This window comes from Aotus nancymaae, unplaced genomic scaffold, assembly GCF_030222135.1.
Source record: "Aotus nancymaae isolate 86718 unplaced genomic scaffold, 86718_ANA_hifiasm-v0.15.2.pri h1tg000062l, whole genome shotgun sequence".
In the NCBI taxonomy this organism is placed as follows: Eukaryota; Metazoa; Chordata; class Mammalia; order Primates; family Aotidae; genus Aotus; species Aotus nancymaae.
Window position 1 is genome coordinate 44,540,717 of NW_026988476.1, and position 27,546 is coordinate 44,568,262.

Consider the following 27,546-nt stretch of genomic DNA (forward strand, 5'->3'; position numbering starts at 1 on the left):
GACCCCTGCCTTCCCAACATATGCAAAAATCAAAATCAAAAAACAAAAACTCCAAGGGAATTATAGATCTTGATGTAAAGGTCAAACAGTGGTGCTTGTGCAAGACATGACAGAAGATCCTCATGATCTGGAGGCAGGTAAAAATTTCCTCAATAGAGCGTAAGTACTAACTATAAAGAAAAAGATAGATACATTTGAATACATTAAAGAATTTTGTTCATCAGATTCACCATTAAGAGTGAAAAAGCAAGCTACAGATCAGAAGAAGATACTATAATACATATAACCAACTAAACCCTCACATCCAGATTATATAGAAAACTTGTAAAAATCTGTAAGAAACAGATCACTCATAGGAAAATGATCAAAAAGACTTCATCAGGTACTTCAAAAATATTTAAATGGCCATTAAGTATAAAGATACTCATCTCATTTGTCATCAAGGAAATACAAAGTAAAACCACCATGAAATACTACTACACATCCACCCAAATGTCTAAAACAATGTGGAACTCATGTATTCCTGTGGGAGTGCAAACTAACACAGTATTTTGGAAAACTTTAAGTATTTACAAATGCTAAATAAACACATAGTTGCACTTATACCTTAGGGCCGGGGTCCCCAATCCCCAGGCTGTGGACTGGTAAGTTAGGAACTGGACTGTTAGGAACTGGGCTGCATGGCATGGGGTGAGCAAGCAAGCATTACTGCCTGAGCTCCACCTCCTGTCAGATTCTTATAGCAGCGTGAACCCTATTGGGAGCTGCACATGCAAGCGATCTAGGTTGCACTCATTATGGGAATCTAATGCCCAATGATCGAGGTGGAACAATTTCAAACAGAAACCATGCCCCACTCCCACCCCCGCAACCTGTTTGTGAAGAAATTATCTTTCATGAAACCAGTCCGTGGTGCTGAAAAGGTTAGGGACCACTACCTTAGGGCCCACCAATTCCAATGCTAGGTATGTGTCTAACAGAAATGCATATAATGGATAACAAAAGATGTGTAAAAGAATGTTCATCGCAGCAGTATTCACAATAGCTGAAAATGGAAGCACAATGTCCATCAACAGAATGAATAAATACAGTGTGATATACATAGTTACAATCCACAGTATTGTAAATGAATGAACTACAGCATGCAAAAAAACTTGGCTCCATCTCAAAAGCATAGTGACTAAAGAATTTGGACATGAATCTATATGATATGATTCTATTCTTATAAAATTCAGAAAAAGGTAAAATTCATCTATGCTATCAGAAATTAGGATAGTGGTTACCTTTGGGAAAGGGAAAGGTTACCTCTGGGTTACTTTTGTGAAGGGGGTAGGGATTGGAGGGACGAGGGGGTGCTGTTAATACTCTTTATCCTGCTCTGTATAGCAGTTACACAGTTGTGTTCATATAGTGATGATTCATAGAGCTTTATCCTCATACTACATTTTTCTGTATATGTGTTTGTGGTAAGTAGTCTCTGAGATGGCCTCCAATGATCCCATCCTCCTGCTATTTATGTCTTTGTATAATCCTCTCCCCTTGAACATGGGTTAGATTTGTTGACTCAATTCAAATGAATATAATACAGCAGAAGAGATGGGATATCACTTACAAGACTGGGTTATGAAAAAACTATGGTGGCTGGGCACAGTGGTTTACATCTGTAATCCTAGCACTTTGGGAAGCCAAGGTGTAAGTATTTCTTGAGCCTGGGAGTTTGAGACCAGCTGGGCAATATAGTGAGACCCCACCTCTACAGAAAATCCAAAAATTAGCCAGTCATGGTGGCACACACCTGTAGTCCTAGTTACTTGGGAGTCTGAGGTAAGAGGATCACTTGAGTCCAGGAGGTCAAGGCTGCAGTGAGCCATGATCACACACTACTGTACTCCAGCCTGGATGATAGAGCAAGATGCTGTCTCTAAAACGAGAAAAGAATAAATAAATAAAAAGACTGTGGCTTCCATCCTTGGTGCCTGTCTCACTGACTCTTGGCTGACTCGCCCTGGGTTAAGCTGGTCATTGTGTCATGAGGCAGTCTTAAGGAGACGGCCACATGTTGAAGAACTTAGCACCACCAGCAGCCATGTGAGCAAGTTTGGCAGCAGATCTCTCCTCTACCCATAATTGAACCTTCAGATGAAACTGTAGCCCCTGCTAAGAGCTTGACTACAATTCATGAGAGACCTTGAGCCAGAGGCACCCAGCTAAGCAACATCAAGGCTCTGGATCCACAGGAACTAAGAAATGGTAAATATTCATAGTTTTAAGTTAACAAGTTTTGGGGTAATTTGTTATACAGCAGTAGTCTTACAATAATCTTTATGTTAATATATGTTTATAATATTAATAGATTAATTATATAATCTTGATTATATATAGTATATTGAACTTTATCAATAGATATCTTTCAAAATGTGTAAATCCGTATTCAGTTGGTGAAACTGTAAAGTATTTTTATAGTGGCCTTTGATGCAAGGCATGTACAAAGCCATATGCCAATAGTGAATTTTCAGCAAGCTTCAAATGTGAATCATTATTCTATTTTTGTTTTTCAGCTTTGTTACTTTGAGTTTGTCTCTGATGATTGATCGTATTTTTTTTGGCCAAGTAAGTAAAAGTACATTAAGCTAACAGCTATTTTTATTTTTAATCCATTAATACTTGGGAACAGAGGCAAACAATTTTTTTAATGATATGGGAAACATTACAAAAGACTTCTAGGAATATCCTAATAAGCCTTTGGTTCAATTGGTTGTGTTTTCTATAAAAGAATTAGTGTTTCTAGTTGAGATTCAGGAGAGTACATTTTAAGGCAGGGAATTATTAAGTGAGCACTTAATGTTACCTGTTTGTTGTTGCTCATTCTGTCATTATTGTCAGCTTTGTGCTGTAATTCAGATTGTAACATTTTCAAACCTTTATCTTAATAGGTAATATCTGACATGGTAAGGTATTACACAGTCAGAAAAATTTGTCTAGCATCCTCCTTACCTCTAATTGGATATAAAACTTGCATGGGGCTAGAGGCCATTATTCTAAGTGAAGTAACTCAGGAATGGAAAACCAAATATTATATGTTCTTACAAGTGGGAGCCAAGCTATGAGGATGCAAAGACATAGAAGGATATAATGGACTCTGGGGACTCGGGGTAGGGAAGGGTAAGAAATAAGAGACTACATATTGGGTACAGTGTACATTGCTTGGGTGACGGGTGCACCAAAATCCCAGAAATCACCTCTAAAGAACTTATTCATGTAACCAGAAGCCATCTGTACCCCAAAAACTATTGAAATAAAAAATCAAACTTAGATTGCCAAAATACATATGAAAGTTCATTCATAAATTTTGAGATTCACTTTGAGATTCACATTTAAGGTGAATCTCAAAAATCAAGTTTTACAAATTAACAAAGAACAATTAATACTTAAAGAAGAAAAAAATAACAGTTAAGAATTTCATACAGTCCATCAAAATTATTGATGTAAACTACTGTCTGGTTTTTAGACTTCAATTCTGATTTAATGTCAAGATTATATCAGTCCCCTTAATGCCAAAGATTACTGCTTGGCACTAACACATTTCTATTTCTTTTTCCTTCAACTATGCCAGTGGACTCTGGTTCAATTTAATTTTTTGAAATTTAACGTGCTGCAGAACTTGGGAACATTTTATGGTTCTCATCCATGGCACTGGTACTTCAGTCAAGGATTTCCAGTTATCTTGGGTACTCACCTACCCTTCTTTATTCATGGCTGCTTTCTAGCACCAAAGAGATACCGGATACTGTTGGTGACTGTGCTGTGGACACTGCTTGTTTATAGGTAAGATTTTATTTGTTCAAAAGCCTAAATTTTTTATATTACCAGGCAATCAAATTAACTAAATTCTTGAAAAAGTAAACTGTTTATTTTTTTGGAGGTACCATTAACTTTTGTTAGTGAGGATTATCTTAGAAGATACAAGTAGTAGTAATTATGGAGGCATTCAGAGTGAATAGATATGTAGTTTGCTTAACTGCATATCTAAAGGATTATACTCAATTTTTAAGAACTTGGAATAATTTTATTTGCTTAAAAAAAAAACCAGACCAGGCACAGTTTCTCATGCCTGTAATCTCAATACTTTGGGAGGCCAAGATGGGAGGATTGCTTGAAGCCAGGAGTTCATGACCAGCCTGAGCAAAATAGCAAGACCCTGTCTCTGAAAACAATTTAAAATTACAAGGGCATGTTGTCATGTGCCTGTAGTCCTAGCTTTTGAGAAACTGAGGCAGAATGACTGCTTGAGCCCAGGAGATTGCAGTGAGCTATGATTGTGCTACTGCACTCCAGCCTGGGTGACAAAGCAAGACCCTGTCTCAGTCAATCAATCAATCAATCAGTCAATCAATCAATACCACCAAAATTTTAAATTCAAAGACTACAGAAATACATTCTAAAATAAAAATGTATGTATCCATATTCCAATTTTGACTAATTTTATGTACTTGGATTGGAACTAGAAATCCCATTTTTAGAATGTCACTGTACTTTGTAATTTCAAATTGACATCATATTTTATGATTAGTTTTACCATATCATAATCACCTTATAACTAAAAAATGAGACTAATTCCAGAAGCAAGAAAGGAAGAAATTCAGTCTGAATACTTAGAAAATAAATAGATCCAGGCTGGGTGCGGTGGCTCACGCCTATAATCCCAGCACTTTGGGAGGCCAAGGTGGGCGGATCACAAAGTCAAGAGATCGAGACCATCATGGCCTATATGATGAAACCCCATCTCTACTAAAAATGCAAAAATTAGCTGGGTGTGGTGGCATGCACCTGTAGTCCCAGCTACTCAGGAGGCTGAGGCTGGAGAATAGCTTGAACCCGGTAGGCAGAGGTTGCAGTGAGCCGAAATTTTTTTGCTCTGTCGCCACTGCACTCCAGCCTGGTGACAGAGCAATACTCTGTCTCAAAAAAATAAATAAATAGGCCAGGCGTGGTGGCTCAAGCCTGTAATCCCAGCACTTTGGGAGGCCGAGGCAGGTGGATCATGAGGTCAAGAGATCGAGACCATCCTGGTCAACATGGTGAAACCCTGTCTCTACTAATACAAAAAATTAGCTGGGCATGGTGGCGCGTGCCTGTAATCCCAGCTACTCAGGAGGCTGAGGCAGGAGAATTGCCTGAACCCAGGAGGCAGAGGTTGCGGTGAGCCGAGATTGCGCCATTGCACTCCAGCTCGGGTAACAAGCGAAACTCCATTTCAAATAAATAAATAAATAAATAAATAGATCATGTTAATTATATTTTACATTAAATACATTAATTTCTCAATCTATCATATAATTAATACTTTCTTATAATATCTCTTTTTATTATAGCATGTTGAGCCACAAAGAATTCAGGTTTATTTATCCAGTTTTACCATTGTGTATGGTGTTCTGTGGTAAGTGCTTTTGTTTGATATAGAAAATTATATAGAAATAGTTCAAAGACAACACATCCTCATTAAACTCTATATTTTCAACTAGCTTAATAAAGAATTACTTAATTACAAATTAATTATATTATTGCAATATTCCCTTTTTGTAGTCCAAATATATTTTTTCCTGTATCCTCTAAAGTGAGATAAAAACATAAAGATCCTAGCCCATTGCAGTGGTGTGCACTTATAGTCCCAGCTACTCAGAAGCCTGAGACAAGAAGATCACCTGAGCCCAGGAGTTTGAGACCACCGTGGGTAATATGGCAAGTTCTTCTCTCAAAAAACAAACAAAAACCCACATAAATATCCAAAATCCAAAGCAGTTTTGGTGGTGGTGTTTCTATTTGGTGGTGGTATTTCTCACTAAAAAGTAAAGTAACATATCTGTTTTAGATTAGCTATTTTAAGTTTATGGTTAAAGTGTAAGGGTCTTCATTTTCACAAAGGAAAATGTATTTATTGCTGTTGAAACTAGTTTTTAATGCTTTTACACACAAAACATTTACCCCTTTAAAACTCACTCTCAGGTATATACAATTTTTTAAGTAATTAACTCCTGATTTTATTTCAGGCCTTTTGTCCATTTTTCCACAGTCTTAACATGTACTTTTTTGTCACTTACAAAAATATGACTCAGTTCAGGAAAACCTAGATTTTTACATTGGTTGGTTTGGAAAAATTATGAATTGAAACTTTATTAACTTCAAGTTTAATTTGGAATAAATGACTGTTGGCTTCCTTCAAATACTAAGACCTTAAAAAAAAATCACTGCGTTGAGAGAGAATAACTAGCCAAGTGGAACTGGAGTCTGGAAAAACCTAGGGAGTTACTGTTCTCAAACTTATTTAAAAAAAAAAAAAAAAATTGAGTTAGGCATTGTTTGACCAAGTATACATCAACTCCTACAGATCTGAGATGTATATTCTCTTCAATTTAAGAAGACAAACATATAAATATAAAATCAAACATAACAATCTGTATATTTGACATATCTGAAGTTCTGAAACCAAAGTCTCAGTCTGTCATTACTTTATAGTCTAACCACATACAAATGCAGGCACATACAAAAATACAGACGTCTAACAGTTACTTGGCAAGCCTTAAGAATAGCTGGCCCCATTTGCCAGAGGAAATCTGTTCATAAGTCACTGATCAGAAGTTAAAGTGGTTTCTGTTTTGTTATTGTTTTTTACAGCCACTTGAGTGTGTATTATAATTAAATCAAACATTGCCAGAGTACAGAGACAAATGTTTGTGTGTGCCTGGAGGGGACAGGGAGGTCGGTTAATTGAGTAACTTGGTTTGATTTCTGTTTTCGTAAACCAGATTTTTCTAGCATTCTTCTTCTGTGTCCTGTTTCTTTACCAAGTATTTTACACATAGATTTGAGTTGTCTGAATCCTCAGTCCCAGTCTAAAAGATTGAATCTTTAAATAACAAGATCCCGGTAACCAGGGCCTATTCCCAGTTTATTGAGATAAAATGCTGATGAGGTGTGAAGAGATCCCCTTCTAATAGGTGAGAATCACCCCTTCTCCCATCCCCTATCTACTTAGAAAGATCCCTAAAAGACAGCAACCTAGAAAACCCCTTCATTTCCTCACGGGATGCATTTTTTTCCTTCACACCCTACCTAAGGTTCTAGAGTAGGTCAAAAAAGTCTGATTCCTAGGAGATTTGTACTTCCACTAAGAGTCAGAGCTCTTTAATGCCAAGAGGTTCCAACAGTAGGATCAATTCTGTCTACATGTCTCACCGAGACAGAAATCTTTGGACATGTAGAACAATTCTTTTTGGAGCTCTTGATGTTTTAGTGACCCAGTTTCAATCTTTCCTAACTACTTGAAATCTTGATTTATACCACAAATTTTAGGCTTATTCTGCTTTTGTGTGACTTGTTTTAACCTCAAAACTGTAGTGGCTTAAAGCTCCATTTATTATTATTTACAGGTCTATATTTCAACTGGACAGTTCTCATCACCACTGAGCTCACACAAATGTGATCAGCTGCAGATTGGGTAGATAGCTCTATTGACCTAGGCTGGGCTCTTACCTCTGGGGTTCAGCTAGCTATAGGCCAAGTCTTCTCAGCTCTTCGTCGTTTCCTCTTCCTCCAACAGGCTAGCTAGGGCTTGTTCACTTGGTGTAGGCCAGGTTTCAGGAGAGGGAGCAAATATGCAAGGCCCTTTGAGATAAAGGCTTCGCATTTGCACGCTGTCACTTCCACCACATTCTTTTCATCAAAGCAAGTCACTGGGCCACGTCAGATTCAAGAGGTGGGGAAATAAATGCCAGCCTCATAGTAGGAAGGGACACAGGAAGAAAAATAATTGCATTTGTTTCTTCAATCTACAGTAACATCTCTTGCCTAACTTGAATTTCCCTTAGTCCTATAAAATAGGACTCAACTCTAGAAAACGTATTTCGTGACTGGCTCTGATCTTTAGTGAATTGTTTAACAATGTGTCTCAGTTTCCTTACCTGTAAAAGAAATGTGATATTTTAGCAACACTAATTCAATTCTTAGATTGAATCTCTCATTTGTACTAATAGAGTTCAGCACCCACTACTGATTCTGAGTTGAGTGTCTGCTTAGTCTGTTTTTACCACAGTGGCCAATATAGATTTCTTTCTTACTGCACCACTTTGTTTTTCCATATTCTAATCTTGTTATTCTTTCTTTTTTTTTTTTTTTAAGAGAGAGTCTCACTCTGTTGCTCAGGCTGGAGTGCAGTGATGCCATCTTGGCTCACTGCAACCTCCACCTCCTGGGTTCAAGAGATTCTCCTGCCTCAACCTCCAGAGTAACTGGAATTACAGGCCTGCGCCACCACAGCCAGCTAATTTTTGTATTTTTAGTAGAGACATGGTTTTACCATGTTGGCCAGGCTGGTGTCGAACTCTTAACCTCAAGTGATCCACCTGCCTCGGCCTCCCAAAGTGCTGGGATTACAGGTGTTAGCCACTGTGCCTGGCCCAATATTCTAATCCTTTTATCAAAATTGCATATGTACATTATTTCAGTAGTCATTCCAGAAGGAGTTTTTGAAAACAATGGTTCCTCTGCTCTCCCTTCTATTTCTCTCCCCAAAAGCAATCACTTAAATATTCTTTCAGCTGGTTATTTTGGTATTTATCTCCGTATGTCTAAAATGCTTATAATACCACTTAATGCCTGAATAGTTTCAGGCATTAACTACTTAGGCATTAAAACTATTTAAGCATTAGCTACTGAATTCTATGGAAGATGAAAATATGGCTTTACTTCCTTAACAAAATAGCACCATAAAATTCTTCCTGGCTAGGCGTGGTGGCTCATGCCTGTAATCCCAGCACTTTGGGAGGCCAAGGTCAGGAGTTCAAGACCAGTCTGGCCAACATGGTGAAACCCCAGCTCTACTAAAAATACAAAAATTAGCCAGGTGTGGCAGTGTGCACCTATAATCCCAGCTACTCAGGAGGCTGAGGCAGGAGAACCACTTGAACCCAGGAGGTGGAGGTTGCAGTGAACTGACATCACACCACTGCACTCCAGCCTGGGTGTCAGAGCCAGACACCATCTCAAAAAAAAAAAAAAAAAAAAAAAAAAATTCTTCCCGATACCTTCATCTGTGCCCAGTACCCTCTTTACGGTTAATAGTTCAAAGTCTCTCTTTCCAAGTCCCATTCTTTTGTATCATGTCCCATTCCAGAATTGGACCACCTTTTGTGGTTCTCATCTAAACACTGAAACTAAGCTTTCTCAAAGAGTATCTAAAAATAAAAACAATAACTCAGATATATCTCTAATTGGTAGAATGGGGTAGGGATTTTTTTCTTAATAGTAGGTTTCCTGATAATTCTTGCCAAAACCAGGATGGAATCAGTAATGTTCAGCCTCAGATATTCCCATCCCCTCTATTACTGTGAACCTTACCTTGGTAAGAAAGAGCTTGTTAGTCATTTCTGGAAAATACAGATTGCCACACTAGATATCCAAAAATTTAAAAGTGTATATATTGAGCTAAATAATATGTGATGATTAAGAGAAATGGCTTTATAAGGGAGCCACCTCATGAAGTGTCTTCTTGTATACTCAGGTTTTTAGATTTTATCCTGAAGAGTAGTCAACTGAGATATAATGGATTTTAAACATTTTTTTAACAGTAATCTGATGAACATGATATGATAGGAGCCCAGTGTATTTTTTTATTATAAAAATAAATGCTGATGGTACAACAATAAATACATTAGTGTGTCATCGTCAAGTCATCTAGCCCCATTCCCCAGAGGTAACTATTATCACTTTCTTAAGCAGTTCTTCCAGAAATTTTCTTTATACCCACTTTCAGGTATCTTTTTGTAGGCCCAGATAACAAGAGCAAATTAAGTATTTAGGGATGATGTTTAGCATCCAGTTAGCAATGGGTTCAGTTACTATGTGAAAAGAAGGAATCTACACTTTAGTCACTGGGGTTCATGCAAAGTCTTAAATCTTCAGTGACTGGGGAAGTTTCATATTTTAAGTTAAGTAACACATCATTTACATGGTGGGGATGATGACTTTCTGAAGCTAGGTCACTTGAGGGTGGATTATTTCAGTGAGAACTGCATCTCCAAACTTGTGCATGCCATTAAATAGACTTACTGGATGTCACCTACTGGAATCTTGTTCATTGTATCTTTTAAATATTGATGCAACAATACTACTTGCCTATAAGAAAACCATGGACCTTAGGCTTCTCTTGTGGTTCACTCAGTTCTAGCATTGGAACTGGAAAGTATCTTCCCAACCCTTTCTTTAGCAACTCATCTCTGAAATCCCTTTTGGAAGGTTTCAATGCCAGAAGGTTAAAAAAAAAAAAAAAAAAAAAAAACCTTCAGAGGCTTTAAATTCAAGACTCTTATACTCCAAAGTCGGGTTCTTTTCTAACATGTGCACAAGTCATTTTGTAACTGAAATTATAAAGACTTCATCTCTATACATCAAATGCTTAGTAATGCTCATAGGACACTAAACATTTATGTAAATAAAGGCAGTTCTGGGTGGGCGCTGTGGCTCACATGTGTAATCCCAGCACTTTGGGAGGCTGCAGTGGGCAGATCACCTGAGTTCGAGACCAGCCTGGCCAACATGGTGAAACCCCATCTCTACTGAAAATACAATTAGCCGCACATGGCAGCAGGCACCTGTAATCCCAGCTACCCAGGAGGCTGAGGCAGGAGAATTGCTTGAACCCGAAAGGTGGAGGTTGCAGTGAGCCAAGATCGTGCCACTGCACTCCAGCCTGGGCAACTGAGTGAGACTCCATCTCAAAAAATAATGCCAACTGTTACAGTATCCACTGTCCCCAGAAAACTAAGCTATCACCTGACTCTCCTTGGCAGTGTTCAGCTATTCCTTCTCTTCCCAGCATTTTCTTCCTATTACTTCTCTAAATAGTATGGAGATTCAGTTCTCACTAAAACGATCCATCATAAAATGAGCTAAGGTCAGTTAAAATCGCCATCATGTAAGACAAACATTACCTAAGAGATGCCCTGTCTCACCAGTACTAAAGATGCTGGAAACACAAGCATGTTATCTTCCAGCATTTTACCCAGAGTGCTATTTTCACAGTCTTTATCGCCAAGTATTCCCATTTTGTATCACCCACCTATACTATTGTATTCCTAGTGCCATAGTTTATTTTTTAGAGTCTCACTTTGTCGCCAGGCTGGAGTGCAGTGGCTCAATCTCGGCTCACTCAACCTCCACCTCCCAGGTTCAACCAATTCTCCTGCCTCAGCCTCCGGAGTAGCTGGGACAACAGGTGTGCGCCACCAAGCCCAGCTAATTTTTGTATTTTTAGTAGAGACAGGGTTTCACCATGTTGGCCAGGATGGTATTGATCTCTTGACCTTGTGATCCGCCCGCCTCAGCCTCCCAAAGTGCTGGGATTACAGGCATGAGCCACTGCACCTGGCCCAGTCCCATAGTTTCTAATAAAATTTTCGATTAATATTTAATAAACAAATTATTAAGTAAATTACTTTACATATGCTCACCTTGTAAGTATCTTCAAATAATTGAGAACAAGCTGTATCTTCAAAGGCCTTGCTGTAGGATGGGCTTGCTGTAGTTTGGATGTTTGTCTCCTAAACCTTATGTTGAAATTTGATCCCCATTGTTGGAGATGGGGCCTAATGGGAGGTGCTTCAATTATAAGGGCGGATCCTTCACAAATGGCTTGGTACCATCCTGGGGTACTGAGCTCCCCTGTGTGCTGACTGTTAAAAAAGAGCCTGGCACCTTCCCCCACTTTGTGGCTTCTACTCCCTTACCATGTTATCTCTGCACACACTGGCTGCCCTTCACCTTCCTCCATGAGTGGAAGTAGCCTGAAGTCTTCACCAGTAGATGCTGGTATCATGCTTCTTCTACAGCCTGCAGGACCATGTGCCAAGTAAACATTTTTCTTTTTTTTTTTTTCCTTTGAGACGGAGTTTTGCCCTTGTTGTGCAGGCTGGAGGGCAATGGTGCAATCTCAGCTCACAGCAACTTCCGCCTCTTGGGTTCAAGCGATTCTCCTGCCTCAGTCTTCCGAGTAGCTGGGATTACAGGCATATGCCACTATGCCCAGCTAATTTTTTAACTTTAGTAGAGACAGGGTTTCTCCATGTTGGTCAGGCTGGTCTTGAACTCCCGACCTCAGGTGATCCACCCGTCTCGGCCCCCTAAAGTGCTGGGATTACAGGCATGAGCCACTTTGCCCAGCCCAACATCTTTTCTTTATAAATTAACCAGCTTCAGGTATTCCACAATAGCAATACAGACAAAGACAAGGCTTTAATGTAGCTTTTTGTGAGCCTACTGAAGTGGATTTGTTTTAGCCTACCAACCCAAGTGCTTCAATTTATAATTGAGGATCTGCTGTATCTGTGCTTGGAGTTATTACAGAGAGCTGAACTTTTAGAATCCTATTTTATTCTATTTATTTATTTATTTAGAGACAGTCTCGCTGTGTTGCCCAGGCTGGAGTGCAGTGGCGTGATCTCGGCTTACTGCAACCTCCACTTCCCATGTTCAAGTGATTCTCCTGCCTCAGCCTCCTGGGATTACAGGTGTGTGCCACCACACCCAGCTAATTTTTGTATTTTTAGTAGAGATGCAGTTTCACCATGTTTGCCAGGCTAGTCTTGAGCTCCTGACCTCAAGTGATCCGCCCGCTTCAGCCTCCCAGACTGCTGGGATTACAGGTGTGAGCTACTGCACCTGGCCCTATTTTATTTTTATCTTCATAGAGACAGGGTTTCACTCCGTCACCGAGGCTGGAGTGCACTGGCACAGTCATAGCTCACTGTCCCCTCAAACTCATGGGCACAGGTAAACCTCTTGCCTCAGCTTTCCCAGTAGCTGGAACTACAGTTGCGCACTACCATGCCTGGCTAATTTTGCTCTATTTTTTGTAGAGACGGAGTCTCACTATTTTGCCCAGGTTGGTCTTGACCTCCTGGCCTCAAGCAATCCTCCCATCTCAACTATTTTATTTCAAATAAAGCTAATTCTAATTCTCAACCCTCTTAGGTTCCTCATTTTACCATTTCAAACATCTTATAAATGTAGATTTAAGTGATAGGCTTAGTTTTCTTGATCTTGCTACATTCTTCATTACACCACTTTTCAGATTATTCTTTGATCAATCAAAACTATTTCAAATAGCTTAAAAAGTACTGGGTGACATGGATATGTGACATTCCAGCTCATGAATCGTATGAACTGTGGAGGTTATTAACATCACAGAGGAGGAACTAAAGTTAAAACACTGCCTTGACCCCATTGGGTATTAGTACTAACATTTTGGGCAAGCCAAGGTTTGGATGAAGAATACCCAAGTTCCAAAAGAACTATTATCTAGTTCTATAGAAAGAGTATATGTAAATTATGAACAAAAATTATGAACACTTACTAATAAGCTCATTCATTTCCAGTGGCAAAGCCTGTTCTTGGTATTCTCAGAGATCCTAATGTGTCCATTAACAGTGGCTGTTGTTGGAGAAAAGGAGGGGAGAGAGACTTTTACTTATCCTTTTATACCCTTCTATTCATTCTACTTGGTTTTCTCCTTTGGTTTTTTGTTTTGTTTTGCCCCACAGAATAATCACTTTCATAAATCAAAAAAGGAAAAGTGTTTAGCATCTCCAAATTGCCTGACATTCTAGTGGAAAAAAAAAAAAAAGACACACCACCTTTTCTTCCACTTAAATACTTAAGTAAAACCTCCCAGGTGCCCAATGACTTATTTTCCTAAGCCTTCCTAAGAGGACACATTATCAAAACTTGTATTACACACGAAAATCCAATTACTAGTGTTAGGGAGATTAAAGAAGTAGGTAAATGGAATAATTAAAAGTCCTATTTATTTAGCAACTACTATGTACCAGGATAGGCACTGGACATTTTTTCTAATACTTGAAAAAGGTACTACTGTCCCAATGATCAGCAAAGTAAAACAACTTGTGCTAGAACTCGAATTCAGATCTGGACCTGTTGGACTCCATAATCTTTCAACTATATCTCAATACTTTTTACTAGAAAAAGTTAAGACCTAGATGACAACAGTAGTGAATGGTCAGAGAGATTACAAATTATTGCTTATTCCTTGTCTATTACAATATTACAGTTTGTGCTATTTCCATTAAAAATTACAGATGTATTTGCTGTTAACATAAGAAAACAAAAGGCTGTCAGTGTTAAGGTTCAATATGTCTATCTTCATATAGGATACTCACTAACCCACCTGAAAACATGGAAGAAACCAGCTCTAAGTTTCCTGTTTTTATCAAATTTGTTCCTCGCCCTTTATACTGGTTTAGTTCATCAACGAGGTACTCTTGATGTCATGAGTCATATTCAAAAAGTTTGTTACAACAATCCCAATAAACCTTCAGCTTCAGTATTTGTAATGATGCCTTGCCACTCTACTCCTTATTACAGGTAATAAAAGATGTTCCACTATATAATGTTAAGAAACTGAAACTGACTACTTTAAAATTCCCTTTCAGATTCCTGGATTTGAATTAATTGATCATTGATCAAATGATAAATTTTAAACTCTCATATTTATTCACTGGTGGATTTTAAAAACCACTTGAACTGTATCAATGAAAATCTTTTAAATAAACTTTATTATTCTTTAAAAACAATTTACTTACACTTAATTCTGATTTAAAACAATCTGTAGGTATTTGATAGTCTTCCTAGTAAAGAAACTCATGTATGACTTACCTTACTACACATCTCTGTGATAAATCTTTACACAATTTGAATTAATCTTAAAACATGGATTTCAGTCCAGATTTACTACTGGACTATTGCCCTCCTTTTAAACTAGATTTTTAATCTCTTTGGACATCAGTTGTCTCACCTGTAAAATTTAAGGAATGCGACAAGATGATATTCTAAAGCTTGAATTAAGTGTTTCTGGGAAATATACTAAAATTGCCTCAACTATGTATGGCATTTAAAAAGACATCCATTTGGTCCTGTGCTTGTATTTCATAAAGCTGTGTTACCAATTACCCAGTAATGCTACAGGGGCAAAGCAGCCAGATTTCCTATAGAAAATTCTATACCAGACCGAACATGGTGGCTCATGCCTGTAATCCTAGCACTTTGGGAGGCTGAGGCAGGCGGATCGCCTAAGCTCAGGAATTTGAGACTAGCCTGGGCAACACAGTGAAACCCCATCTCTACTAAAATACAAAAAAATTAGCTGGGTGCTGTGGTGTGTTCCTATAGTCCCAGCTACTAGGGAGGCTGAGGCTGGAGAATCACTTGAACCCAGGAGGGGGAGGCTGCAGTAAGCAGAGATTGTACCAGTGCACTCTGGCCTGGGCGACAGAGCAAGACTCTGCCTAAAAAAAAAAAAAAAGAAAGAAAGAAAATCCTATATCTATTTAACTCAGTCTGGCTTTAAATGATCTGGAGTTAATGTCTCATATGCACATTCAATTAATTAAATCACTGGTGGTTATCACTTTAGGGGAATTTAACACCTGCAGTACTACTTAACTGATCATGAATGCCAATCATTAATACACAATTTAGAAAAATTGAGATCCTAGCAAAAACCAGTCTAAGTGGAAGGCATCAAGTATCCTTTCAACTTGAGGATTCCCTACTATATGTATTTATATGTCTGAGAAAGGGACATTCACTCTCCGTGCTCACATTAGGGGTTAATACTGTGGAGGACAGGAATCCTAGAGGTACCAAGATGTTCTTTATACATAATTGTAGTTAGTTGATGTCTTAGGCTTTGTATAGTTCACCAAGTTCTCAACACCTTTTCAAAGCACACAAATAGAGGAAAAACTCTGATGCCTATTTTACAATATAAAGCAAGCAGTTTTTTCTCAGGAATTTCTACTTCCCTTTGAAACAAGACCTTAACTTCCAATAAATAAGTCCCTATTAGGTCTTGTGTACATTTAATTTGTATGCAATTCATAAACCTCCAATTAGAAATCAACTTCATTTCTAATTGGAAATTTTAAATGTTTCTATCAGTGAGGTTTAACTTTTCCCAAGGTATTATAAACATGACTTTTTGCATGACCTAAGTAACTGGCTTAAGTTGTCATGACTAGTATTAGAAATGAATCCATCTTTTTTATACTCTAATCTTTTTCTTTGAAACAGAGTCTTGCTCTGTCGCCCAGGCTGGAATGCAGTGGCATGTGATCTCAGTGCTCACTGAAACCTCTGTCTTCTGGGTTCAAGAAATTCTCCTGCCTCAGTCTCCTGAGTAGCTGGGACTACAGGCACACACCACCATGCCTGGCTAATTATTGTATTTTTAGTAGAGACAGGGTTTCACCATGTTGGCCAGGCTGGTCTCAAAGTCCTAACCTCTGGGGATCCATCCACCTTGGCCTCTCAAAGTTCTGGGATTACAGGCACGAGCCACTGCCCCCTGGTGGGCAGTCTAGTCTTTCTATACCACAATAAAACCATTACTTACTTGGATGTTAATCAATGGACATATGTTGCTCTCTACTTCTAAATCTTAAAGATATAAGGAAAAAAAATATTTAAAACTTGCCATGTAAAGATGTGATCCATCCCCTATTAGAGCAGAAAGGGAAGAAAGAATCCTTTCTGGTTAGGACCACAGTTTCCTACTTTACCAAAAAAGCCTATGGAGAATTACTTTTATTAACAAGTTAACTTACCTGGTCCTGAAGACCATTTACGTTTCTGGAACAGAATACGAATGTTACAGAATGTTGCGTCCCCCAGCTGACCTAATTCCCTCCTTGAAATGGAGTTTTACGCATTAGTTTGGGCTTATAGGTTATGCTGCTGCTGCTGCTGCACAGTTTACACGGTATGAGAATCACATATTTTATCTTTGAGAAAATGAGTTAAAGGCTTGCTTCTTCACTTGCAACACAGTTACAGATTCCGATTCACATTTTGCTAAGTATAAATGACGTATCTTAAGACTAATGAAAACTTTCAGTTTTTACTTGTGTTTATTCTGGTAACTTTTCTTTTCATAGCCACGTTCACTGCCCACTTTCAATGAGATTTCTCCAATGCCCCCCAGACCTGACTGGAAAAAGTCAGTATCTTGATGAAGCAGATATATTTTACCTAAATCCCTTAAACTGGTTACAAACAGAGTTTCATGACAATGCATCATTACCTACTCACTTGATCATCTTCAGCATTTTGGAGGAGGTAAGTAAACATGAAAAAGAAGAAAACTCAGTATTTTTATTTTATCCCAGGTTTAGGAAACCCTCAGGTAAATAGACAATATAACCTTTTTGATGGTCTGTTTCATCCCACATTTCATGATGAGTCTTTTCTCCAGTCAAAATAAGCCCCAGTTCTATAATTATAAGGTATTTTACTTCCTGTAAGTTAATTCTTTTATTAAGCATAAAGTTGTAGAGAACAATTAGAATAAGCGATTCTAAAATTCATTGAAACAGTATTCAGCAAAACGTAGCCTTTATTTATTTAAACATTTATTTGCTTCTAGGAAATAAGTGCTTTCCTAACATCAAGCAGTTATAACAGAAGTGCTGTTTTCTTCCACACTCACTTGCCGGAGGGTCGAATTGGAAGTCATGTATATGTCTATGAACGGAAGTTAAAAGGGAAATTCAACAAGATGAAATTCTGAACTTTCTGAGATAAACTAACATTGCTGGGTAGAAATACTCAGATGCTGCTTAAATATTTCAGTAAACACTGGGTAAGATTCACGGAACTTAGGAAAAACTATATGAACTGCTTTACCAAATATCACTACTGAGGAAATGTATAAACTACCACGTAGTAGAAAATCACATGTTAATACAATGCCAGATTTTAAATAAAGACCTTCAGTTTTCCTCATGGTGTAGTTTTATTGTTTCTTCCACAATATTCAGATGTCCAAAAAATTTCACAAAACAAGTCAGCAAGCTCTTAAGAGGGCAGCAAATTCTTCACAAGTCAGTGGGCTCTTGAACCCACATAAAGACAAGAAGCAAGTGTAAGATTATAAAATGTTAAAGATGAAATTCCAGCACAATGTACTTTTCTCAAGCTCTACTGCAAATTTAACACACAAACATCAGTGTTAATTACACTTTGTCATGTATGATTTGAGCTTGCTTTAAGCTCTTACACTGAAAGGAAGTCTCATTTCATGCACAAAACCTGTTGCATGCCTGGCTTCCTTAATAAAACTACTGTTGAACATTTCCAGTGTCAAAAAGAATTCAACAAAGCTAAACTACAGGGAAATGCAGGTTAGTAGGCTTTTAACTAATGCTTCTGAGTAATAATACAAAGTTATCAAACTGAGACTTAGAAACAAAAAAAGACATTGTCATCTTGATAATTTCGTTAGTTCCAATACCAAACATTGTACAGAGCATACATGTTTCTCTTATAGTTGTCTAGCTTAACTCAATTGTGAATCAGTATTTAGGATCAAAAGGTAATTGCCCCAATTCTATTTCTAGATTTGCCATTTGTCTTCCATTAGTGCGACCATATTTATGCCATTTACCTTCCCTTTTATAAGGCTGTGGCTGAAGGTGCTTCTGCTCTTGTTTTCGATGCCTGGAGTTTTCAATATTTACCATACGTTGCTTTTTATCAGGTCGACTGAAAGCAGTAAACACATTTTTCATCTATGTTAGAGTTTAATGTATTTAAATTTAAAACAATTTTAACTGTTTTTCTCCATTAATCTATTATCTGAACACTCTGAAAAAAGATATTAAATATCTGAATTATAATCCTAGTATATCCATATAAAAGATAAGAGTCCATATTATAGTTTTTGTCCTATACAAAGAAAAAAATAGTAACTCTACTGGCAAAAAAGGGAAACACTCAACAGTAACAAAGAAAAGAAATGTGACAATAAAATAATGAGATATTTCCATTATTTTTTTTTCCTTTCCTGTAGAAATCAATCCCTCCCGATTGGCTTTATCACTCAGTAGAAATACAAACACATGACTCACAAACAAAGCAAAACAAAAGTTTCAACTTTTTCTCTCTTAACAGCAAAAGTTCACAAGACCTACACCCACTTTCCTCAATGTCTATGATCAGGCTTTTGTCACTACTTCACTGGAAGTCCATACTGCCATCCCCTGGCTGTTCAATTTCCAAGCCAAGAAACATTTTTCATACATAGACTTTTTAAAAAGCATGACACATTTAAATATTCCTTTTACTTGAGATAGCCTTTAGATTTTCATGAGGCTACTCCCCACTTAGCCTTCCCTACAACCTCATAGATGTTGGTGTTTCCTAGGAGTCTAATAAATATACAGTCTCAGCAAAAGAGAGGACCATAGCACTAATTGCCAACTAACCCTCCCCACTTGAATATCAGTAGTTACTTCCAAACACAATTTTCATCTCCAATTAGCCTTACCCCAAACCTTGAATTCCCTATCACAGTGATACTACTGTCCAACAGATGACCCAACTCAGAAATCTAGAAGTCACTGTTACTTTCTACTTGTCTTTCACAAGAAATACCAATGTTACTATCTATTATCCAAATGTTTTCTCCTTTCCTCCCCTACTATTGTCCCAGTTTAGATGCTCATCTAAACAGCTCATGTCTGTAGTATATTGACCACCTTCTAGCTTCACACCTTTCTTGTCAATCCTGTAAGCTGCTGTCAATACAGTAGTCCCGCCTTATCCATGGCTTCACTTTCTGGGATTCTGGTTTCAGTTACCTGTGGTCACCTGTGGTCTGAAAATGTTAAACAGAAAATTTCATAAATAATTCTTAAGTTTTACGCAAGGGGCAGTGTCTCACCCCTGTAACCCCAGCACTTTGGGAGACTGAGATGGGCAGATCACTTGAGGTTAGGAGTTAGAGACCAGCCTGGCCAACATGGTGAAACCCCATTGCTACTAAAAATATAAAAATTAGCCAGATGTGGTGGCTTGCACCTGTAGTCCCAGCTGCTCAGGAGGCCGAGGCAGGAGAATCACTTGAACCCAGGAGAGAGAGGTTGCAGTGAGCTGAGATTGCGCCACTACACTCCAGCCTGGGTGACAAAGCAAGACTCCATCTCAAAAAATAAAAAAAGAAATAATGCATAAGTTATATGCCTGTTCTGAGTAATGTCATGAAATAAGGCAGTTCTGCTCCATCCCACATGGGATGTGAATCATCCCATTGTCCAGCATCCACACTACCCACCCCTTAATCACCTAGTAGCAGTCTGTTGATCAGATACACTGTTACCGTTCCACAGTGCTTGTGTTCAAGTATCCCTAAGATAAGGATAATTATGATTAAGAAACTTAATAATGACCCCAAAATACAATAGTGATGCTGGCAATTTGGATATGCCAAAGAGAAGCTATAAAGCGCTTCCTTTAAGTGAAAGGGTGAACATTCTCAATAAAGGAGACAAAAGTATGCTGAGGTTGGTAAGATCTATGGTAAGAACAAACCTATGTGTGAGATCGTAAAGAAGGAAAAAGAAATTCATGCATATTATATATAGAATTCTGTTCTATCCCTGGTTTCAAGCATCCACTGGGGGTCTTAGAACATACATCCTGAAGATAAAGGGGGACTACTGTAATCTACCATACAATATAATCTTATCCTACCAGCCTTGAAAATTCTTCAGAGGTTCTCCATGTCCTACAGGACAAAACCTTTAGCATAAAATGGGGCCCTTCATGGTCTGCATCTCTTATCCTCCAGCACTACCCTGCTTCCTTAAAGTAATGTATCTTCATATCTCCAAATGACCTTCCTTTTAAGTAAAATCCCCTTCCCTGTCTGCATAGTAAATTATCATTTCTCTTGCAAAAGCTAGTTTAAAAACTAGTTCACAGTTCAAAGGCCATCTCACTCAAGAAGCCTTTCCAAACATCTCCAGACAGCCTGAGGCCACCATGCCCCTATATCTTAATTTTATTTATTTACTTAGCTTGTGAGCGCCTTTAAAGCAAAAATTTTTCACTTGTCTCCTCAAGGCAGCCTCACCTTTGTTCATTATACGACTACATACCTGCTTAATGACTAAAGACACCAGAATCAGTCTCATTATTTTATAGACACATTATATTTATTCAGAAAGGTAAGTATTTCAAAGATAAAAAGTGAAACTAACATTTGAAGATCAGGTAAGTTTCATGTTACAGAATATAAAGATGAAAATGGATAAAAAATTGGTACACACATTAGAATCTGACTTGCTCACTTTGCCTCTTTGATTGTGCCTCTACCTTTATCAAGGATAATTATGTGATTAAGTATTAAGTATCATAACTAAGCTGGTACATGGAATGGACAAGTGAAAATAGGTAGGACATTAGAATTATTACATATGAGCTCTTCTGACTTCAGAGTAAAATTTGTGTTGTTCACTCCTAGCTTCCAAAAGTGAATAAATACATAAAAGATTAAAGGAAAATAATTTCACTTAAGGTGCTCTTTTCATATAAACTATACTGAAAAGAAACAAACTTGGCCAAAATAGGATTCTATATATTCTTAACTGATTTTTAAGATAAAAATTAAATAATTTGCTCAGGTCAAAGTGATTACGTTATAATGAAATTTTCCATTTGTAACAGCTATAATTTTTAGACTCTTTCAATTTACTCTAAATTCTCTCAGTGGCAATAAAGCACGACTCTTAGAAACAGTAACCTTCCAAGAAACTCATCAAATCATAAAAATGCTATCCAATCTACAAATGTTACAAACTACTGTAATGACATGGTTTTATGTAAACCGACCTGGGTCCATATGGAGGGGAAAAAGTGTGACCAAAGAAGTGTCTATATATATATTCATCCAACTTCTCAAATACTCCATCATTATCTACTTGATATAGCTTCATGTTTCTAAGATAATCTTTAACATCATTAACAAAGTCAGTGAAGAGCTTCTGATCATGTATAAAGACACCATTTAGGAAAAACTTATTGATGAACTGATCAAATTCTTGCCAGTGATAAAAAGTATCCAGTTCTTTAAACATGTACCTTTGAATTATCTGTCTAAATTCATCTATCCTTATAGGATTCACCACTGTGTTAAAAAGGCTCATGGATTCTTGTCGAGCACAATCAAATACACCAGAACAAGCCTTTCTGAAAGAATGAGAATTTTCTCTACAATCATGCCCACGACTGCATTTCTGTGAATTTGTATTTTTTCTGAATTCTTCAAAGTGAACTGGCTTTTCTTTCCTTCCATCATTTTGCATAGTAGGGCCTCTATTATTCTGGTTTTCTGTAGGTGCCTTATACTGTGGATGTAAATAGTCACTAAAAACTGTTCTCGGTTTTTCGGGTGCTTCTTTTGTAGCACCAAATCTTTTATTACCCTTTTCATCAAAGATCTTCTTGGTGGTATCTTTAAAATGTCTGAAAGTAGATTTAACTGAATCTGAGAATTTTTTCAGATTTTCCTTCACAGCTTCTTTAGCCTGCTTAATTTTCTCTTTATGATGCCTCACAAACTCCTTGGTAGAATTCTTCATGGCATCAAATGTGTCCTTAACTGAACCCAAAAATGTTTCCTTTGACTTATTTTTAGCCCTGTGGTTTCCTCTGCTCCCTTTCTTTTTTCCATCAGTTTCTCGTTTTCCATTTTGATCTTTTGCCTCAACATACAATCTTTCCCACAAATCGGAACGCTGCTGTTCGAAGGTTAGCTTCCGTTCCAGCTCAGTGAGTCTTTCCCGTAAGACTGCCATTTCCTTTTTTTCAGTAAATACATTGGGAGAATCTGACTTGCCATGTGACTGAATACCACTTAGCTGATGGAGTTCCCCCCTTAAAGCTGTAGTTAACAGTCGTTCTCTCTCCAGTTCTCTCTTTAGCATCTTTGCTTCTGCCAACAGAGTCTCTCTTTGACTAAGAAAGCTGTATTTTTTCTGCTTTTCTTCTTCCAAATGCTGCTTAAGTTTCTGATTTTCTTTAACTAATTCAGTACTTGTCCCTTTACCTTCCAGTATTCTAATCTGTTCTCTTAGTTTGTTTAACTCTTCCTGTAATGAAGACAAGGCCTTTTCTTCTTTCTCCAGAGATACTCTTAAATACTGATTTTCTGTAGCAAGGTTAGTTTTCTGAGTTTCAAAGGACATCTTCTCTGCTTCCGTAAGGGTCCAACACCTTGCAAGGTTTTCTTTCAATGACTACATTTTTTTGAAAGAGAAGAAGTGACATGTCAAGTGCTTTAAAAGCTGAATTTAAATCTTTAAGATATATAACACCCCATAAGCTTTTGTGTCTTTACTTCTACAGATACTATACCCCGGGTAGAATTTGCAGTAGTATAAACATTGGGAAATACAAGGTTCACATGCAAGAAAACTCAGAGCAGAGAGCTACATCAAATTGAGAACAACAGCATGGTAGAAGAATTTATTTTTTATTTTATTTTTTGAGATGGAGTCTCACTCTGTCGCCAGACTGCAGTGGCACGATCTCGGCTCACTACAACCTCTCCCCGACAGGTTCAAACAATTCTCCTGCCTCAGCACCCACAATAGCAGGGATTACAGGCACCTGCCACCATGCCCAGCTGGAATAATTTAAAAGTCAGAAAGTTAGCTAGGGCTAACAGGACTAAAGCCTTTTCTGAATCTTAGGAGGAGAGATTATCTTTATAAAAAGTAAAATTACATCAAGAGCTGACTTACGGCTTCAAAAAATTATTTGTACTCATTGTACCCTTCGAAAGAAGAAATTCTAATAATCTTAGTCCTGTTTGAAACATTTTAGTCCTATGCAATTAACATTGCTAGGTAAGCACAGATAAGCCATAATTATATAAGCATGTTAGAGGACAGACTGAATCTTAGTAACATTTATAACTAACTTATCCAATTATATGTAAACTTTCAAAGTGACTGTCACTCAGATTACAGCAATTTTGTAATCTGTACAGATTAATATAACTCTGAAGGTTAATCTATAGATTGCTATAACTCTGAAAGTCAACACCCATGATAGAGAGAAATGGCTGTCAATTAGGCTTATAGAATTTTACTGCTTCAGTAAGGGTATCCTTGATTGATTTGAATTTTCTTTCAAACATATGCATAAGTAACAAATTTTAACCAAAAATAGTCAAAAATTAAACAATATGCTTCAACAAGTTCTTACAGCATTATCCATTCAGTTAAAAATATCTTATGTATAAATCTGCAAAATGATACTTAAATTTGGCGTAACTGACCACACACGTTATGGTTACCCTATTTGAGTAAGACTAGCAAATTACCTGCATTCAGAAACAAGCCAAAAAAAAAAAGGTGTGGGGGGGAACAAGTCCTTTAAGAGAATGACACTATTTTACACTTGAATAATAACTCTCTAAAATGATTGCTTCCCTTTCTAGTTCATTAATATTGAGAGAATAAATAAAGATTTAAAATTTAATCACAGTCATCACATCTGCTCTACCTGTATGAGAGAAGTTTCTTCTACCCAACAGCAGTGGACTGTGGAGTAGAAGAGACTGATGATGCACTCGTGTACCATAATCTTGAAACGCACAAGCAAAGGCAGCCACAGAATGAAAGAGTACAGCATTCCTCATGCAGTAAATATGCTGACAGAAGTGACTGATAAGCAGATCCTGACCAGGTCTTCCAAAGAGCTTCAACATCTATCTGATCCATACTTAGCAGCTAGAAACAAGACATCTGCAAAAACTGACTCTCTAACCAGGCACAGTGGCTTATGCCTTTAATCCCGGCACTTTGAGGCCAAGGCAAGAGGATCGCTTGAACCCAAAAATTCCAGAAAAACCTGGGCAACATAGTGAGACTCCATCTCAAAAAAAAAAACAAAAAAAAACCCAAACCCAAACCTGAAATACAAACTCTTTGTAAAGATTTATGTATGGTGAGTCTTCCAAAAGCCAGTGTTATCCTATGGAGCCAGAAACCATTGTGGTGAAGTAGGTAGGAAAAACTGCACTATTTGTAATTAACTTTGGAAGTACTTCCCTGTGTCTACAGCCATACCATCCTGAATGTACCCAATATCCTCTGATCACAGAAGCTAAGCAGGCTCAGGTCTGGTTAATACCTGGATGGGAGAAGTACCTCCCTGAAAGATACAATTTAGTTACAAAGTATTATTTCTGTCTTTTCAAGAAATATAACCTGTAAGGGAAGCCTACATAAATTAAGTGTGAGATTTGAGGGTGGAAAAAACAATAGTTTACTTTTCTTTCCTTTTTTTTTTTGGTCACCCACCACCCCACTGATTGTCTCAAAAAAAAAAAAAAAAAAGAAAAGAAAGAGAAAAAGAGAGTCTTTCTCTGTGGCCCAGGCTGGAGTACAACAGTGTGATAATCAGTTCACTGCAACCTCTACCTCTGAGGTTCAAGGAATCTTGTGCCTAAGCCTCCTGAGAAGCTGGGATTATAGGTGTGCACCACCACAGTTGGCTAATTTTTGCATTTTTAGTAGAGACAAGGTTTCACTGTGTTGGCCAGGCTGATGTTGAACTCCTGGCTTCAAGCAATCCACCTACCTTGGTCTCCCAAAGTCGTCACCTTTGGGAATTTGGGAGGCCGCCACCTCACCCAGACACAGCTTATTTTTCTACCCGGAGTTTATCTCTACACCATTCCTAGGAAAAAACTAGATAGGGGACCAACTATTTAGCTGATCCTCATAAACCCACAAAGGTGTTGGGTAACAAAAGAATGGACGGTACTGTCCTGTGAGATGAGATCTAGGTGAGTTATAGACAGAAAATCAACATGTTCTCCCTTCCATCAGAATAAAAAAAACAATGAAAGGGAACGGCTATGTCCCTAATCAAAAGAAAATCTTAGAGAGGCTATAAAACCACAACTCTCGGGGCTGGGTGCGGTGGCTCACACCTGTAATCCCAGCACTTTGGGAGGCCAAGGCAGGTGGATGACGAGGTTAGGACAATTGAGACCATCCTGGCCAACATTGCAAAACCTCGTTTCTACTAAAATACAAAAAATTAGCCAGCATGGTGGCAGGCACCTGTAGTCTCAGCTACTCAGGAGGCTGCACTCCAGCCTTCCAGCCTGTTGAAAAGAGTGAGATTCCCTCTCAAAAAAAAAAAAAAAACAAACCCACAACTCGCCGGGCACGGTAGCTCACGCCTGTAATCCCAGTACTTTGGGGGACTGAGACGGGTGGATCACCTGAGGACAGGAGTTCGAGACCAGCCTGGCCAACATGGTGAAATCCCGTCTCTACTAAAAATACAAAAATTAGCCTAGTGTGGTGCCGTGTGCCTGTAGTCCCAGGTACTCAGGAGGCTGAGGCAGGAGAATCGCTTGAACCCAGGAGGCAGAGGTTGCAGTGAGCCGAGATCATGCCATTGCACTCAGCCTGGGTGACAGAGCGAGACTCTGTCTCAAAAAAACCCACAACTCTCCTCTTTCCCTCCTGCCAACTGAAAATGCCTGCTTCCCTCTGTAAAATAATGTTAACAAAAATGTCTATATACACATATAAAATGTCAATTTTAAATGATGTTAACTATAAAAGAGCAGCTAGGAATAAAAGTTCTTAAGTCAAATCCTTGGAATCAAATTAGCTCTGCCAAACAAAACGAAACAAAACAAAAGGCCAGGGCCAGGTGTGGTGGCTCACACTTGTAATCCCAGCACTTTAGGAGGCTGAGGTGTATTTTCAATAGTATAAACATTGGGAAATACAAGGTTCATATGCAAGAAAACACAGAGCAGAGTACTACAACAAATTGAGAACAACAGCATGGTGGAAGAATACTTTTTTTTTGAGATGGAGTCTCGCTCTGTCGACCAGGCTAGAGTGCAGAGGCGTGATCTTGGCTCGCTGCAACCTCCACCTCCTGGGTTCAGGAGTTCAAAGTCAGGAGTTAGAGACCAGACTGGCCAACATGGTGAAACCATGTCTCTACTAAAAATACAAAAAAATTAGCCCAGCATAGTGGCGCACACTGTAATCCCAACTACTTGGGAGGCTGAGGCACAAGAATCACTTGAACCCAGGAGGTGAAAGTTGCAGTAAGCGAGGTTGCACCACTGCATTCCAGCCTGGGCAACAGAGCGAGACTCCATCTCCAATAAACAAACAAACAAAAAACAAATTAGCTCTGCCAGTTGCTACCTTGGGAAAGTCACTTAACCTTTCTAAACCTCTTCCTACCTATAAAAGTTAATACTTGCTTAATCCCATGTTGTAAGAGTAAGAGAAATACTCTATATGGTGTACTCATGACAATGACTAGGACACAATAAGCACCTGTACTCAATTCAAGGATCAGCGTTATTACTGATTTACTCATCTGCACTAATAAGCACAATAAGCACTAACTAATATGCACAATGATTACTAACAATTATTTTAAATATTTTTTAGTGGTACATACCTTATAATCTATGAAAGTTTCTTGTTCCTGTTGACACTGGGAAAGATAATCCTTCATATCATGCAGTTCATCTTCATGTATCTTTCTGACTAACTGTTGACGCTTCTGAATCTGAATTGTGCCTAAAATAAAGATTTTTATTAAGGGTATGTAACATAAATATTATGATTAAATGTTTTATAT

General features: G+C 38.1%; 3 protein-coding genes across 7 annotated transcripts in view; 1 reads left to right on the forward strand and 2 right to left on the reverse strand.

Annotated features, from left to right (window-relative positions):
• Positions 1–8,876, reverse strand: part of PIGBOS1 (PIGB opposite strand 1) — a 35,957-nt gene extending 27,081 nt beyond the window's left edge. The window contains exons 1-2 of one of the 2 annotated variants that reach the window (XM_064365702.1): positions 7,531–8,876; positions 1,796–1,921 (exon numbers count right to left, since the gene is read on the reverse strand). The gene's annotated coding sequence lies outside the window, so the exon portion shown is untranslated. Of the gene's footprint in view, positions 1–1,795; positions 4,548–7,530 lie in introns of those variants that run through there. The other variant, XR_010338533.1, reaches the window with a different exon arrangement.
• PIGB (phosphatidylinositol glycan anchor biosynthesis class B) overlaps positions 1–17,850 on the forward strand; it is a 42,503-nt gene extending 24,653 nt beyond the window's left edge. The window contains exons 7-12 of the mRNA XM_064365701.1: positions 2,559–2,610; positions 3,614–3,825; positions 5,373–5,437; positions 14,220–14,433; positions 17,004–17,184; positions 17,492–17,850. Coding sequence (XP_064221771.1) covers positions 2,559–2,610; positions 3,614–3,825; positions 5,373–5,437; positions 14,220–14,433; positions 17,004–17,184; positions 17,492–17,635 — 868 coding nt within the window. The 3' untranslated portion in view covers positions 17,636–17,850. The remainder of the gene's footprint in view (positions 1–2,558; positions 2,611–3,613; positions 3,826–5,372; positions 5,438–14,219; positions 14,434–17,003; positions 17,185–17,491) is intronic.
• The window catches only part of CCPG1 (cell cycle progression 1), a 45,815-nt gene continuing 35,712 nt past the window's right edge, over positions 17,444–27,546 (reverse strand). For 3 of the 4 annotated variants that reach the window (XM_012469811.3, XM_012469809.3, XM_012469810.3), the window contains 3 exons: positions 27,364–27,485; positions 21,739–23,144; positions 17,444–18,609 (listed from right to left, as the gene is read on the reverse strand). In XM_012469811.3, the coding sequence (XP_012325234.2) occupies positions 18,420–18,609; positions 21,739–23,144; positions 27,364–27,485 (1,718 nt within the window). In that variant the 3' untranslated portion in view covers positions 17,444–18,419. The remainder of the gene's footprint in view (positions 18,610–21,738; positions 23,145–27,363; positions 27,486–27,546) is intronic. The other variant, XM_012469813.3, reaches the window with a different exon arrangement.